Source organism: Symphalangus syndactylus, chromosome 11 (assembly GCF_028878055.3).
Source record: "Symphalangus syndactylus isolate Jambi chromosome 11, NHGRI_mSymSyn1-v2.1_pri, whole genome shotgun sequence".
Taxonomy (NCBI): Eukaryota; Metazoa; Chordata; class Mammalia; order Primates; family Hylobatidae; genus Symphalangus; species Symphalangus syndactylus.
This window is the reverse complement of record NC_072433.2, coordinates 14,765,004-14,780,735: the sequence shown is the minus strand read 5'-3', so window position 1 is coordinate 14,780,735 and position 15,732 is coordinate 14,765,004. Positions and strand designations below refer to the sequence as shown.

General features: G+C 34.0%; 1 protein-coding gene across 1 annotated transcript in view; it reads left to right on the top strand.

The window, feature by feature from the left end:
* Positions 1-15,732, top strand: part of C11H8orf34 (chromosome 11 C8orf34 homolog) — a 483,892-nt gene that overhangs the window by 114,245 nt on the left and 353,915 nt on the right. Inside the window, 1 exon segment of the mRNA XM_055298752.2 lies at positions 14,269-14,397. Coding sequence (XP_055154727.1) covers positions 14,269-14,397 — 129 coding nt within the window.

The following is a 15,732-nucleotide window of genomic DNA, read 5'->3' as shown; positions in this document are numbered from 1 at the left end:
GGACTAGCACAAAATGCTTAAATTAAAAATTAGTAGACACATTAGAATAGGATGTGAAAAAAGTATTCATCCTCACGAAACAAAGGCAGGAGAAAAGTAACAAAGAAACAAAGAACAGACTGGAAAAATAGAAATTGGACACCAATATTGTAAGTTGAAGTACAGATGTGCCCACAATTATAATAAATATAAAAGTACTAAACATTCCAATTAAAGCAAATATTGTCAGACTGAATAAAGAGTATAGATTTTTTAAAATATAAGAAACATACTTAAAATATGCAGATACAAACAGTTTGAAACTCTCTAACAAAAAGAAGCCTATATGGCTAAAGTAATATCACACCAAATAAAAATTTAAGATAAAGGATATTACCAGAGATAAAGAGACCATATCATAATCATAAAAGGTTGTTTAATTAAGAAGACATCATAATACTAAAGGGTTATGCATCCAATAACAAAAGTTCTCGATACATAATGCAAAAATTTATAGAACTAAAGGAAGATATAAACAGAATAAATTGACTGAAAAAATTTAGTAAGAATATAGACCATTTGAACAAGACTACCAACTGCATTGACTTATATTTATAAACACTATGCTCAACAAAGTCACATGGAAAAACAAACAGAAACAATTACACAAACAAACAAACACAACTCTGATCCTTACCTTAAATCATACCTGAAGAGAGGCAAAAACTTTTTAGAGATGTTCCAGTTACTATGGCTTATAACAAATCACGCCAAGACTTTTTTTACATAAAGTTAACATAAGATTAACCATCCTAAAATGTACAATTCAGTGGCATTCAGTACATTCACAATATTACGCTACCTAGCCCCTATCTAGTTTGAAAACATTTTCATCATCCCAAAAGGAAATCATGTACCTAGTAAGTAGTGACTCAACATTTCCACCTCCTTCCAGCCCCTGGCAACCTGCTTTTTGTCTCTGTGAATGTATCTATTCTGGGTACTGGCATAAACTTGGAGATATTGTGGGTTCAGTTCCAGGCCACTGCAATGAAGTGAATATCACAATGTCAGTCCCACAATTTTCTTTGTTTCTCAGCACATAAAAAAGTTATATTTATACTCTACTGTAGTCTAGTGTGCAACAACATTATGTATAAGAAAACAATGTACCATATTTTAAATAAAATACTTTATTGCCAAAGATTCTAACAATCCTCTGAGCTTTCAATGAGTCATAATCATTTTGCTGGTGAAGAACCTTGCCTTGACGTTGATGGCTGCGGACAGATCAGGGTGGTGGCTACTGAAGGTTGAGGTGTCTGTGGCAATTTCCTAAAATGAGACAACAGTGAAGTTTGCCAATGGACTCATGGAGCCAATAGACTCTTTTTTTCATGAAAAAGTTATTCATAATATGTGATGCTATTTGGTAGCATTGTACACAAAGTAGAACTTCTTTCAAAATTGGAGTCAATCCCCTTATACCCTGTCACTGCTTTATCAACTAAGTTGATGCGATATTTTAAGTTGATGCAGTATTTTAAGTCACTGCTTTATCAACTAAGCTGATGTAACATTTTAACAATGTTCACAACATCTTCACCTAGAGTAGATTCTGTTTCAAGAAACCACTTTTTTCCACTCATCCAAAAGAAGCAACTCCTCATCCATTCAAGTTCTATCGTGAGATTGTGGCAATTTAGTCACATCTTCAGATGCCACTTCTATTTCTAGTTCTCTTGCTATTTCCACCGTATATTCAGTTACTTCCTTCACTGAAGTCTTGGACACTTAAAGTCATCCATGAGGGTTGAAATTAACTTCTTCCAAACTCCTGTTAATATAAATATTTTGGTCTCCTCCCATGAATCACAAATGTTCTTAATGGCATCTAGAATGGTAAATCTTTTTAATGAAGTTTTTCAAGTTATTTGCCCTCAGATCCGTCAGAGGAATCACTATCTATGGCAGATATACCCGTATAAAATGTATTTCTTAAGTAATAAGACTTGAAAGTCCAGATAACTTCTTGATTCATGGACTGCAGAATAGATATTGTGTTAACAGACACAAAAATATTAATCTCCTTGTACATTGCCATCAGCACTCTGGAGTGACTGGGTGCATTTTCAATGAGCAGTAACATTTCGAAAGGGAGCTTTTCTTCTTAGCAGTAGGTCTCAAGAGCAGGCTTAAAATGATCAGTAAACCATGCTGGAAACAGATGTGCTGTCATCTAGGCTTTGTTGTTTTATTTATAGAGCACAGACAGAGTAGATATAGCATAATTCTTAAGGTCCCCAGGAATTTTGGAATGGTGAATAAGGATTGATTTCAACTTAAAGTTACCAGCTGCATTAGCCCCTGATAAGAGAGTCAGCCTATCCTTTGAAGCTTGAAGCCAGGCATTGACTTCTTCTCCCTAGCTATGAAAGTCCTAAATGGCATCTTGTTCCAGCATGAGACTGTTTTGTCTACATTGACAATCTGTTTTTTAGTGTAGCCACCTTCATCAACTATCTTAGCTGGATCTTCTGGATTGGTGTGGCTTTTCCATCAGCACTTGCTACTTCATCTTACAAGTTTATGTTATGGAGATGGCTTATTTCCTTAAACCTCATGAACCAACATCTGCTAGCTTTCAAATTTTCTTCTGCAGCTTCCTCAGCTTTCGTGGAATTGAGGAGAGTTAGGACCTTGCTTTGGATTCGACCTTGGCTTAATGGAATGTTGTGGCTGATTTGATCTTCTATCCAGACCACTCAGACTTTCTCCATATCAGCAATAAGCTTCCTTCACTTTCTTATCATTCGTGTGTTTACTGGAATAGCACTTCTAATTTTCTTCAAAAACTTTTCATTTGCATTCACAACTTGGCTAAATGTTTGGCACCAGAGGCCTAGCTTTCAGCCTACCATGTCTTTCAACATGCATTCCTCACTAAGCTTAATCATCTCTATCTTTTGCAGAGACCTGCAACTCTTCCTTTCACTTGAACACTTAGAGGCCATTGTACGGTTTTAGATTGGCCTAATTTCAAAATTGTTGTGTTTCAGGGAATAGGGAAGCCCAAGGTGAAGGAGAGAGGTGAGGGAATGGCTGGTCAGTGGGGTAGAGAGAACACACACATTTATTGGTTAAGTTCACCATCTTACATGGGTGTGGTTTGTGGCATGTGAAAACAATTACAATAGTAATATCGAAGATCACTGATCACTGGTCACCATCACAGATATAATAATAATGGAAAAAATTTAAAATATTGTGAGACTTACCAAAATATTACACAGAGGCACAAAATGAGCACATGCTGTTGGAAAAATTAAGCTGATAGACTTGTTCAATGCAGGGTCTCCACAAATGTTTAATTTGTAAAAAAACAAAAAACGACGAAAAAATTATCCGCAAAGCATTATAAAGTGAAGTACAGTAAAGCAAGGTATTCCTGTATATCATACGAGTGAAATCACAATGTGTGACATTTTGTCTCTGACTTACTTTACTTAGCATGTTTTTGTGGTTTATCTACATTGTGGTGGTATGTACACTACTTCAGTCCTTTTCGTGGCTGAATAATATTCCGTTGTGTGATTAAACCACATTTTGTTTATCCATTCATCTGCTGATGGGTATTTTGTTTGCTTCTATCTTTTAGCTATCTTGAATCATACCGCTATGAGCATTCATATACAAGCATTTTTATTACCATTTTCATTATTTGGATAATAATTGATATTATATAATATAAATAATATAATAATTTATATTACTGTGTACTTGATTTGCTGGGTTATATGATAATTCTATGTGTAACTGTGAGGACCTGCCAACTTTTTTTCCAAGAAGCTGCACCATTTCACATGCTTACTAGCAATATACAAGAGTTCCAATTCTTCATGTATTTACCAAATGTTGTTATTTTCCTTTCTTTCCTTTCCTTTTTAAAAAAAATTTACAGCCATCCAGTTGGATGTAAAGTGGTATCTCATTGTTGTCTTGATTTGCATTTCCCTAAAGGCTAATAGTTTTGAGCATCTTTTCAAGTGTTTCTTGGCCGTTTGAATATCTTCTTTGGAAAAATGTCTATTCATACACTTAGCTCATTTTTTAAGTGGGTTGTTACTCTTTATTCTTGAGTTATGAGAGTTTTTTGTATTCTGGCTAGTAGATCCTTATCAGAGATATGATTTATGAGTATTTTTTCCATTTGGGGGATTATATTTTTACTTCATTAATAGTGTTATTTTATGTACATCAGTTTTTAATTTTGATGAAGCTCAATTGATCTATTTTCCTTTTTTTTGGCTTGTGTTTTTGACGTCGTATCTAAGAAACTCTTGCCAAATCCAAGGTCATAATGACTTATCTCTATAATTTCTTCTAAGAGTTATAGTTTATGCTCTTACATGTGGGTAGTTGTTCCATGTTGAGTTAATTTTTGTATATAGTAGAGGATGGGTGTCCAACTCCATTTTTTGCCATGTGGATAATCAGTTGTCTCAGTACCAATTTTTTGAAAATACAATCCTTTCCTCATTGAATAATCTTGTCACCCCATTGAAAATCAATTAACCATGAATATGAGGGTTTATTTTTAGACTCTCAATTCCATTCCATTAAGCTACATGTTTATCCTTTTGTGAGTACCACACACACTGTTTTGATAACTGTAGTTTTGTAATAAGTTTTGAAATTGGGAAGTATGAGTCCTCTGACTTTATTTTTCTCTTTTTCTCTCTCAGGATTGTTTAGGCTACTCTGAGTGCCCTGAAGTTCTATATGAATTTTAGAGTCAGTTGTTTCAAATATTTCTGCATAAAGGCCATTTGGATTTTCTTAGGAAATGCATTGGAATCTGTGGATCACTTTGGAGAGTATTGGGAACATAACAAGGTTTCCAATTCATGAGCATGTAATGTCTTCATTTACTTAGATCCCCCCTTTAATTTCATTAAACAATGTTTTTTAGTTTTTGGTGTATAAGACTAGCATGTCCTTGGTTAAATTTATTCCGCAGGATCTTATTCCTTCAGATGCTGTCATAAATGGAATTGTTTCTTATTTTCATTTTTAGATTGTCATTGCCAGGGTGTAGAAATAAAACTGATTTTTGTGTTTTGATCTTATTTCCCAAAATTTTGCTGAACTAGTTTATTAGTTCTAACACTTTATTGTGAATTCTTTAGGACTCTCGAAAGATCAGATTATGCCATCTGAATGTAGAGATAGTTTAACTTCTTCCTTTCCAATTTGGTTGCCTTTTATTTTTCTTTTCTTGCCTAATTGCTCCAGCTAGAAATTCCAATACAAGGTTGAACAGAAGTGATGAAAGCAGGAAGGTATCCTTTTCTCATTATCCATCTTAAGGGAAAGACTTTTAGTCTTGTGTCATGGAGTGTGGTGTTAGCTGTGAGTTTTTCCAAAATGCCTTTTATCATGTTGAGAAAGTTCTCTTCTGTTCCTAGTTTGTTGGATATTTTTATGATGGAAGTGTGTCGCATTTTTTTCCAGCGCTTTTTCTCAATCAATTGAGATAAGCTGCAGTTTTTCTTATCATTCCATTAATATGATGTGTTACATTTTATAATTTTCTTAAGTAACCCTTGAATTCCTAGGATAAATACCTGGTCGTGATGTATAATCCTTTTAATATGCTGCTGGATTTAGTTTGTTAGTCTTTTACTGAGGGTTTTACATCTACATTCATAAAAGATATTGGTCTGTAATCTTCTTTTCTTGTAATGTCTCTATCTTTGGTACTGGGGCAATGCTGGCCTCTTAGAATAAATCAGAATGTGTTCTCTGTTCTTCAGTTTTTTTGGAAGAATTGATAAAACTTGGTGTTAATTCTTCTTTAAATGCTGGGTTGAATTTACCAGTGAAGCCACTTTATTCTGGCCTTGTCGTTGTTGGGAGATTTCTTTATTACTGAGTGAAAGTCTTTACTTGTTATAAGTCTATTCTGATATTCTATTTCCTCTTGAGTCAGTATTGGTAGTTTGCATGTTTCTAGAAATTTTCTAAGTCATCCAGTTTCTTGGCATACAGTTGTTTATAGTATTCTGTAATACTTTTTAATTTTCTTAAAGTTTGTAGTAATGTCTCACTTTTGTTTCTAATTTTAATAATTTGAGTTTTCTTTTCCAATCAATCTAGCTAAAGATTTGTTAACTTTTTCATCTTTCTAAAGAACCAACTTTTGATTTTGCCGATTTTCTCTATTGTTTTTCTATATTCTATTTCATTAATCTCTGCTTTAACCTTTACTATTTTCATCCTTTTGGTAGCTTGGGTTTATTATGCTCTTCTTTTTCTACTTCCTTAAGGTGTAAAGTTAGGTTATTGATTTGACATCTTTCTTCTTTATTAATGGGGACATTTACTGCTATAAATTTCTATCTGAGCACTGCTTCCACTGCATACCGTAAGGTTCGGTATGTTGTTTTCATATTTTTTTTGTCACAAAGTATTTTCTAATTTATCTTGTGATTTCTTCTTTGTCTCATTCATTATAAATGAGTATATTGTTTAATTTTCTCATATTTGTGAATTTCCCATTTTTCTTTTTCCTTTGACTTCTAGTTTTATTCTTTTGTTGTCAGAGAAGATACTTTTTCAATCCTTTAAAATTTTTGAGATTATTTTGTTGCCTAACATAAGATCTCTCCTAGAGAATGTTCCATGTACACTTGAGAAGAATGTGTATTCTTGTTAAGTGGAATGTTCTGTATACATCTGTTAGGTCTTACCAGTTTATAGTGTTGTTCAAGTCCTTCATGTCCTTATTGGTCTTCTGCCTATTTGCTCCATTATCGAAAGTGGGGATTTTAAAGTCCACTACTATTATTATAGGGCCCTCTAACTCCTTAAATTATGTCAATATTTCCTTCCTATATTTGAAGGCTCTGCAGCTAGGTGTTTATATGTTTACAATTATTATATCTTCTTGATGGATTATCCTTTTTATCACTATATAATGCCCTTCTTTGCCTCCTATAATGATTTTTGTCCTAAAGTCTATTTTGTTTGATATTAGGGTAGCCACCCAGCTCTCTTTTCATTAATATTTGCATGGAATATCTTTTGATCATTATTCCTTTATTATTCTTTCTCTTCTGTTCTTTTAGTGTTACCATTATATGTAAGCACATCATACATGTTGATCAAGTAAGAAAACTATTGACTCAATCAATAACTGAATGCTATTTGATACAAATTTACATCTATTTCTTATTGTAAATATAATGAGGTTAAAATTCTTTAGGAATAGAAGGATATTTTCTTAACTAAAATATTGCCTGGAATAAATATTTATAGAATAAAACCAAAAAGTTTTCTGAGTATTGTTCATATGTTTTAAAGAAAAAAGGAAAAAGACATAAATATTTTAATAGTAATTAACTTCTGTGGGTAGAAAAAAACAGTTATCAATTCATTAAAAAAAAATTTCTGTCTAGCCGGGCGTGGTGGCTCACACCTGTAATTCCAGCACTTTGGGAGGTGGAGGCGGGTGGATCACGAGGTCAGGAGATCGAGACCATCCTGGCTAACACAGTGAAACACGGTCCCTACTAAAAATACAAAAAAAAAAAAAAAATTAGCAGGGCATGGTGGTGGGTGCCTGTAGTCCCATCTACTCAGGAGGCCGAGGCAAGACAATCACTTGAACCCAGGAGGCGGAACTTGCAGTGAGATGAGACCGCGCCACCGCACTCCAGCCTGGGTGACAGAGCGAGACCCCGTCTGGAAAAAAAAAAAAAAAAATTCTGTCTAAAATTTACTTAAAATAGCTACTATATATTAATCAGAAGAACTTTCTGAAGAAAAAAGCAACTTCTTAGCCCATTCAAAAGACTGTGAGCTTGGAAGAATGTAATATCTTCAGTGCAGAGTGTTTTGTTACCTTAATCCCCATGTATATAGAACAGTGACAAACACATAATTTATGCTATGTGAATGAGTGCATAAGTGATCGAATGAATAAATGAATAAATGAGGATAATGTAAGGATGGATTTTTACTAAAATATATTCTAGCCTTTATGTAATATTAGTTTAGAAACTGTGCATTTTCAAATGCACTTATACAAACCAAAAAAATAGCACTTATTCAATTCAAACTGGCATAGGGACAAAGATCTGCAAGGTAACATTATCCTATCAATCTTCAACAGTTATGTGTCATAGATAAGATAGGTAGGTTTTGATGAAGGTTTTGCCTTGTAATGTTTTGGCATTTTCAAATAACCAAAAAACAGCACTTATACAATGCAAGCTGGCATAGGGACAAAGATCTTGAAGGTAGCATTATAGTATCAATCTTCGATAGTTATGTGTCATCGATAAGATAAGTATGATTTGATGAAGGTTTTGCCTTGTAATATTAACGATTTCCACTGATTGCCTATTGTATGGAATGGTTGCAGATCATGAGCAGAATCTGGCAGAAATGACAAGAAAGACATTGACTATTCATATTCTGTGCATGATAGTGAATACTGATCCTTTATAACCGTTTCAAATGTATAATCCAGACAAGAAAATTGAGGTAAATATGTTGGTTTAGGTTAAAACCAAAAATTGATATCAACTCTCGGTTGTTTTGTTTATGCTTCTGCATTTAAGGGAGGCTTTCTCAGGGTATTTTTTTAAATGATGCATTTAGCACAGAATATACAGAGATAAATAGCTGCATATTTTTAGACTGTCATTATAATTTTAGGGAAAAAGGGAGTATATATGTACATATATGTATAGAAAGTACAAACTACATAAATATAAAAAAATGAAGACAGAAGAACAATAGCTGAAAAATCATGATATGGAAATACAGAAGGCAGAAGACATGAAGTAATTATCTCGTTATAATCAGTTTTCAGTATATTATAACTGTAGTACTGGGGATATTTCCTGGCATATTTATAATGAAAGTAGAGTACTTGGGGAGAACTTTCAGATAAGAACATTAGCATTTATTAAATTTTAGAAAGCAGGGTTGAAAGTTATTTTGGTTCAAAAGAAATATATAGACAGTCTCTCAAATGTTATGTGGAGGAAACAGTAAATTTATTTTAAACTCATTAGAACGGTTGGTGGAGGTCATATTGAATTAGAATTTGATGACTATAATAAAGAATTGTTCAAAAATTAGCACTCCTTAATATACAATAGGCTGCTCTGTAACATCGTGTCCTCAGGGAAGACTGCGGAAAAGCCATTCGCAAGGTGCTGTGGGTACCTTGCACCTGCACTAGAGTGAGCTCTGCATCAGTGACCCCAAAGACTCTTCCTAATCTCAGATTCTGTCATCTCCTTCTATAGGTTTGATTAAGTAGTTGACACTGTTCTTCTGTTTTTCGTTTTCCCTGTGGATATTTTTTAAAACATTTTTAAATGTTAACCCTTTACTTTTAAGTGTAGTATGACTTAAATAAGATTTTCAATCTCTCAGAAAATTTTAGAGATGTTCTCATCCAAAGACGGTATACCAGACAAATGACTTCCCAGATTTCTTTCCATTACTTATTAAAACAGCTTTTGAAATCACCCAGCATGGCTGATTCGATCCTGATTATGCCATGGCTTTGGTTGTCCTAGTTTGATTCCCATGATAAGTTATGCAAGATTTATTATATGTATCAAATTGTCACAAGCTACAAAAACATCAAAAGAAATTGGTCTCAGTTCCTCTCAAAAGTTACCAAGGAAATGTTCTTGGGTATGGTATTAATTAGTTATCTATTGTGCAGCATATAATTTTCCCAAAACTCAGTGGCTGAAAACAGCAACAATTTATGGTTTCTCATGATTCTGTACATAGACTGGCCAGTTCTTCTGCTGGCCTCACCTGACGTGCCCATGTGGTGCATTCAGTGGGTAGGTCTGCAGGTGCTGGGCTCAGCTGGGATGATGGGAACCTGGGCTGTGTCTGGTAGATATCCAGGGATATTGACTAGGATTTAAAAAAAAAAAAAAAACCTGAGTTCTTATTTTGTAAATTAAAAAGAGAATATAAAGAGAGACCTTGATAACATATAATGATTAGCAGAAAATCAGATAATGTAGTGATACAGATTGCAGATTAAAGAAATTATTCAGAGGGTTAACAAAAGTGCCAAAGTTTTGAAGAATCTGATACAAATATTGTTTTTTCCACTCCCTCATCTGAACTTCTCTCTCTTAAACCTAGGTTCCTCCGTAGGCTTCCCCTGGGGAATGGTCTGTGAGGTAGCAGTCGTGGGCCTCGAAGTGTTTTCTAGATTGAACATGGTTACTGTGTCTACTATCTGCTGCTAGCATGCTGGTGTATTCATAATTTTAGCTGATATCCCTGTCCCAGGATCCCTTAAACCAAGAAGCTCAGATAAGGCAGCTGCATTCATTTTTTATTTTTAATTTCTAGATTTACTTAAATTACAGAAGTAATATTTATTTATTTTGACAATGTAAAATATGCAGACCTGTAGAAAGAGAAATAGTCTCCTTCACTTGTCTCCCCTCAAATTCTACTCCCCTAGAAGTAGTTTGTGTCTTTGTATATTCTTTCCTTTATACACATTAGCAGATATGATATGGATGGGTTGGTTTGCTGTATGAAAGTGACCTTAAACTATACCTATTCTTAAGCAATGTGTTTTTATTATTTTTAAATGCATTGTCTGGCTATTATTAAAAAGAAAAATAATAGATGTTAGCAAGGATGCAGAGAAAAGGGAACTCAGGGAACTCTTTTTTTTTTTTTTTTTTTTTTTTGAGATGGAGTCTCATTCTGTCACCCAGGCTGGAGAGCAGTGGCGCGGTATCAGTTCACTGCAACCTCCGCCTCCCGGGTTCAAGTGATTCTCCTGCCTCAGCCTCCCAAGTAACTGGGACTACAGGCGCCCACCACCACGTCCAGCTAATTTTTGTATTTTTTTTAGTAGAGACGGGGTTTCTCCATGTTGGCCAGGCTGGTCTCGAACTCCTGACCTCGTGATCTGCCCTTCTCGGCCTCCCAAAGTGTTGGGATTACAGACATAAGCCACCGTGCCCAGCTGAAAAGGGAACTCTTATACACTGTTAGTGGGAAGGTAAACTAGTACAGCAACTGTGGAGAACAGTATGGAGATTTCTGAAAAAACTTAAAATAGAACCAGTATTCAATCCAGCAATCCCACTACTGGGTATCTACCCAAAGAAAAGCAAACAATATATCCAAAAGATACCTGCATTCACATGTCTATTCAAACAATATATCCAAAAGATACCTGCATTCACATGTCTATTCAAACAATATATCCAAAAGATACCTGCATTCACATGTCTATTCAAACAATATATCCAAAAGATACCTGCATTCACATGTCTATTCAAACAATATATCCAAAAGATACCTGCATTCACATGTCTATTCAAACAATATATCCAAAAGATACCTGCATTCACATGTCTATTCAAACAATATATCCAAAAGATACCTGCATTCACATGTCTATTGCAGCACTCTTCACAATAGAAAAGATGTGGAATCGACTAAAGTGTCCATCAGCGGATAAATGGATAAAGAAAAGTTGGTATGTATACACAATGAAATACTATTTGGTCATTAAAAAAAAAAGAATGAAATCATGTCATTCTCAGCAACATGGTGAAACTGGAGGTTATTATCTTAAGTGAAATAAGCCAGGCACAAAAAGACTAATATTGCATGCCCTCACTTGTATGTGGGAGCTAATAAAGCTGCTTACGTGGAGGTAAGGGATTGAAAAATAGATAACAGAGACTGGGAAGGGTGATGGGGCCTGGGGGAAAATGAAAGAAGTGGGCTAAAGGGTGGTATAAGCATACGGTAAGATAGAAGGAATAAATTCAATGTTTGATAGAAGAGTAGGGTGACGATAGTTAACACAAGTGTACTGTACTCGGTCGACGCACACCCTAAGTGTTGGTTAAATATGAACTCTATGTTGATATTATTATGATTAATTAACGTTGTTCACAATTAAGCCATACAGTGACTTGATCACTACGTGTTATATACATGTAACAAAATTTCATGTATACCTTATATATTTGTACAAATAAAAATAAAAATAAAATGCACCGTGGAAATATCTTTATGGTAATATACTTAGATTTAACTTGCCCTTTTAAATAATTATATACAATGTGAATGTGAGATAATTTATTCAGCCATTCCTTTGTTGAAAGACATTTAGATTACTAACAGGGTTTTGTGGCCATGAAATATTTGCTAAAATAAATATTTCACTTTCTGTGAAAATAACCTTGTACATATATATATACACACACACATATATATACGTATATACGTATATATATATACATATGTGTGTATATATATATATGTAAATACAGGTGCTTTCATTTCTTTCTGATGACTTTACCAGACATAAGATTGCTGGGTCACAGCATCAGTGCATTTTTCATCATAATAGGTATTGACAGATTACTTTTTAAAAAGGTGACAGAATGATATATGTTGTTAGTTGGAGACTATTTCCTATGTCCTTACCATATAAATATTTTTTAAATTTGTTTTATTTTTATCAAAACATAATGGTACATGGTTTTAAAAAGTCTAAGTAGTAATATGAGATAGTGGTGTCCTTTTTTTCTACCCGACTCAGCTCCTAACCTGCAATCACTTTCACCTCTTTTAGATGTTGCTTCTGGTTCCTAAATCTACACAAACTTAAGGTTCTCTTCCTTTTTAAATTTGAGGCATTATCTCTTGACATCCTTCATACCTTGTGCTCCAAACTCTAACCCCCATCTCATCCTGGCCATATAGTAATGCAGTTATTTCAAATGTTGATTAAATATGTACTCTACATTGGTATTATTATGACTAATTAATTAATGTTGTTCACGGTTGAGCCATACGATGCCCAACTATTCTAGAATTGACAGTTCTCTTGCTTTTCTGTTTGCTTTGTTTACTATGTACCCATTGCTAATGCTTTGCCAAACCCTGCCCAAAGAATTAAACCTTCTCAATACGATCAGAGACAAGTAAACTTAACTTCTATTTTATAGTTATCCTTTATTTTAAAAATTTTTAGAGACTTCTCTTCTGTAGCCATCTGTCCTCTTGCTCCCTGCTTGACTCATTGGTTTCTAGACTTTTTCTCAACTGCCTTTTGAGACTGTCTTTCACTATCTTTCTGAGAATTCCCTGTTCCTTTTCCATATTGGGAGAGTAGGAGGTCATCTGTTTCCTGAAATCCAAGTCTTGCCATTTTTTGATTTACTTGGTCATTTTGGTAGGGCACCTCCAGTAGGAGCTTTCTGAAAAAGAATGCTTTTGCAAGATAAATTGTTCAGTCCTTCAAAGTATCCTAATTGGTTCCTTCATTGGGTATACAGTTCTAAGAAGTACTCTATAGTTGGAATTTAGAAGGAATTGCTTCTTTGTCTTCTTAGGCCAAGTGTTGCCTTTGAGAAGTCTGGTATCAATTTGATTTGCTATTTTTGCCCCTGAAAAGTTTTACAATGTTTTCTTTATTGCCACTATTAAAACATTTTTTTAAAATATGCCTTGACTTGTGCTGGACATTTAATGGGCCCTTTAAATCTGAAAAGCAATTAAGTTCTTATATTATTATTACTTTGACATTGTTCTCCTGGATTGAAGCTTTAATATTTAAATAGTGTGACATGTTGACTTTCTTGGCATTCCTCTGTTCAGACTTAGGTTTCAGTTTTCTTTACCTTGCAAAATCCAGTTACCACTCATCCAAACATTTTGCATCTCCTCTCAAAGTACATTGCTATTTCTTGCCTAATAATGTCTTCTATGCTTGTTCAACTAATTCTTTGAGGAAAAACATCCCTTCACTGTAATGTCATTTTAGTGGGAATTTGAGGAGGACGTGAAGATAAATACATATATTTAGTCTTCTATGAATGTCCTAAAAATATTTACTCAATAATTACCAGTTGCTGTTGAGGGAGTTAGTGTTCTTTTTTAGGCTGTTGACATAATACAAAATACACTTTGCCTGTGTGTTTCTCCTTGTGTTTTAGAAATTAGTTTTAAATTAATACCTGAATTTTCTTTTTTCTATAAACTCCACCACATTTCCCTTTACTTTTTCAGTTAAAGTATTTTCTTTAAGCCTGGCTTCATATCTTCCCCTCTTTTTTCTCACAAAAAAATCATCTTCAAGTTAAACACTTTTTATTCTATACATTGATCTTGGTACAATCTTTCACGTGATGATGAATAGTCAGTTTATGTCATTATGTAGCATGCTTATGAAATTACCATTTTTTTTAAACATAGTGCCAAGGTCAGTAGAGCATCCAAAGTGGAACTGGAGGACTAAACCACAAAGCCGTGATTTTGATGAATTGAATCACATCCTTCAAGAGAGCAAGAAGCTGGGGAAAGCCCTTGAGAATCTCTCTCGAAGTAAGTTCATTTACTTGATTATAATTGAAACTCCTAACCAATATTAAAGCTGAAGCATTCATTACTTGTGCCAATAACCCATTTCTAACACCCTCATTCTAATTCTGCAAGAGGCTGAGTAGTTCTAAGGGCATGAGATTGGAAAGGATTTTGCATATTATACAGATTCTTGGGTAGACTGATCACATGGAGTAGAAAGAGCTGTAGAACCCCTCATAGCTGTTTGGCTCCAACATTTCTACATAGTTTCTGTTATCCAGTTTAAATGTGCACCTAATAGTAGCTTCTTCATTCTTTTCTTTGGAAACACACTGTTTTGCATCTTTCTGATTAATAAACATACCCATTGCCTCTGTGAGTTTTTGATGTCTCTAAACTTCTTAAGGATGGTAACTGGACCAAATTCTTCTTAGAATCTTTTCAGAGCCTAGCACAATGCCTAGTTATTTTTTTTTAATGAAAGCAACATCACTGTAATCTGAGGGCCTAGGTTATGGTTTTTCTCTGCCATCTATGACATAAATCATAATAAATCAGATAAATCATTCACCCTCCATGCGCCTTGGTTCGCTCATCTCCAAAGCAGAAAGACATGATTATGCAGCCTTCTTCTGCTAGGTGTGAAGGTTTAAAAACGATAAATTTCAAGTAAAACCTTTTAAATAACTGTTATTGTTAAAAGTGTAGGCAATTAAATGATTATTTTGATTTAATAAATTCATTTATATATGCAGCCATACATATACACTATATGGTTTTAGTAGTGAGTTAAAAGTATTTCTACATTTCTTTGGTGCCCTTAAGTTTTTCTCAATTTTTAAAATTAGGCTCCTTTAGAAGCACATTAATGCCATGGCCTCACCAAAATTTTCTTTTATTGTCATGGAATACTACAGATTTTTCAGTGGAAAGTAGTTAGAACACTAGCAAATTCTAGTGGATTATATTTTAGGATCTCTATTTTTATTTAGATTGCAGAATTTTACTAATTTCATGATTTTTATCAAAGGCAAATATTGTCTTGGTATATTTTGAAAGAAGTTTATATATATATGCTTATATATGTAATTATAATTATATGTATTTACATTTGGTATTTGGTGTATGTGTGTGTGTATACAGCTTTAGTTTTTTCACACTTCATTAGACCCTTCTAGATTTTTGTGCAGTGAACCCTTTTCAGAAGTTAAGCTGCCTTATCACAGGATCTTATGTTTTGCCATTAGTAAAAACCCTCTGAATGGGATTCAAGAAAGCTCCACATTTGGTTAAATTTCCTTTTGTAGAAAATAAGATTAAAGTGAGTTTTCAGCTTATGACTATATTATGTTTATG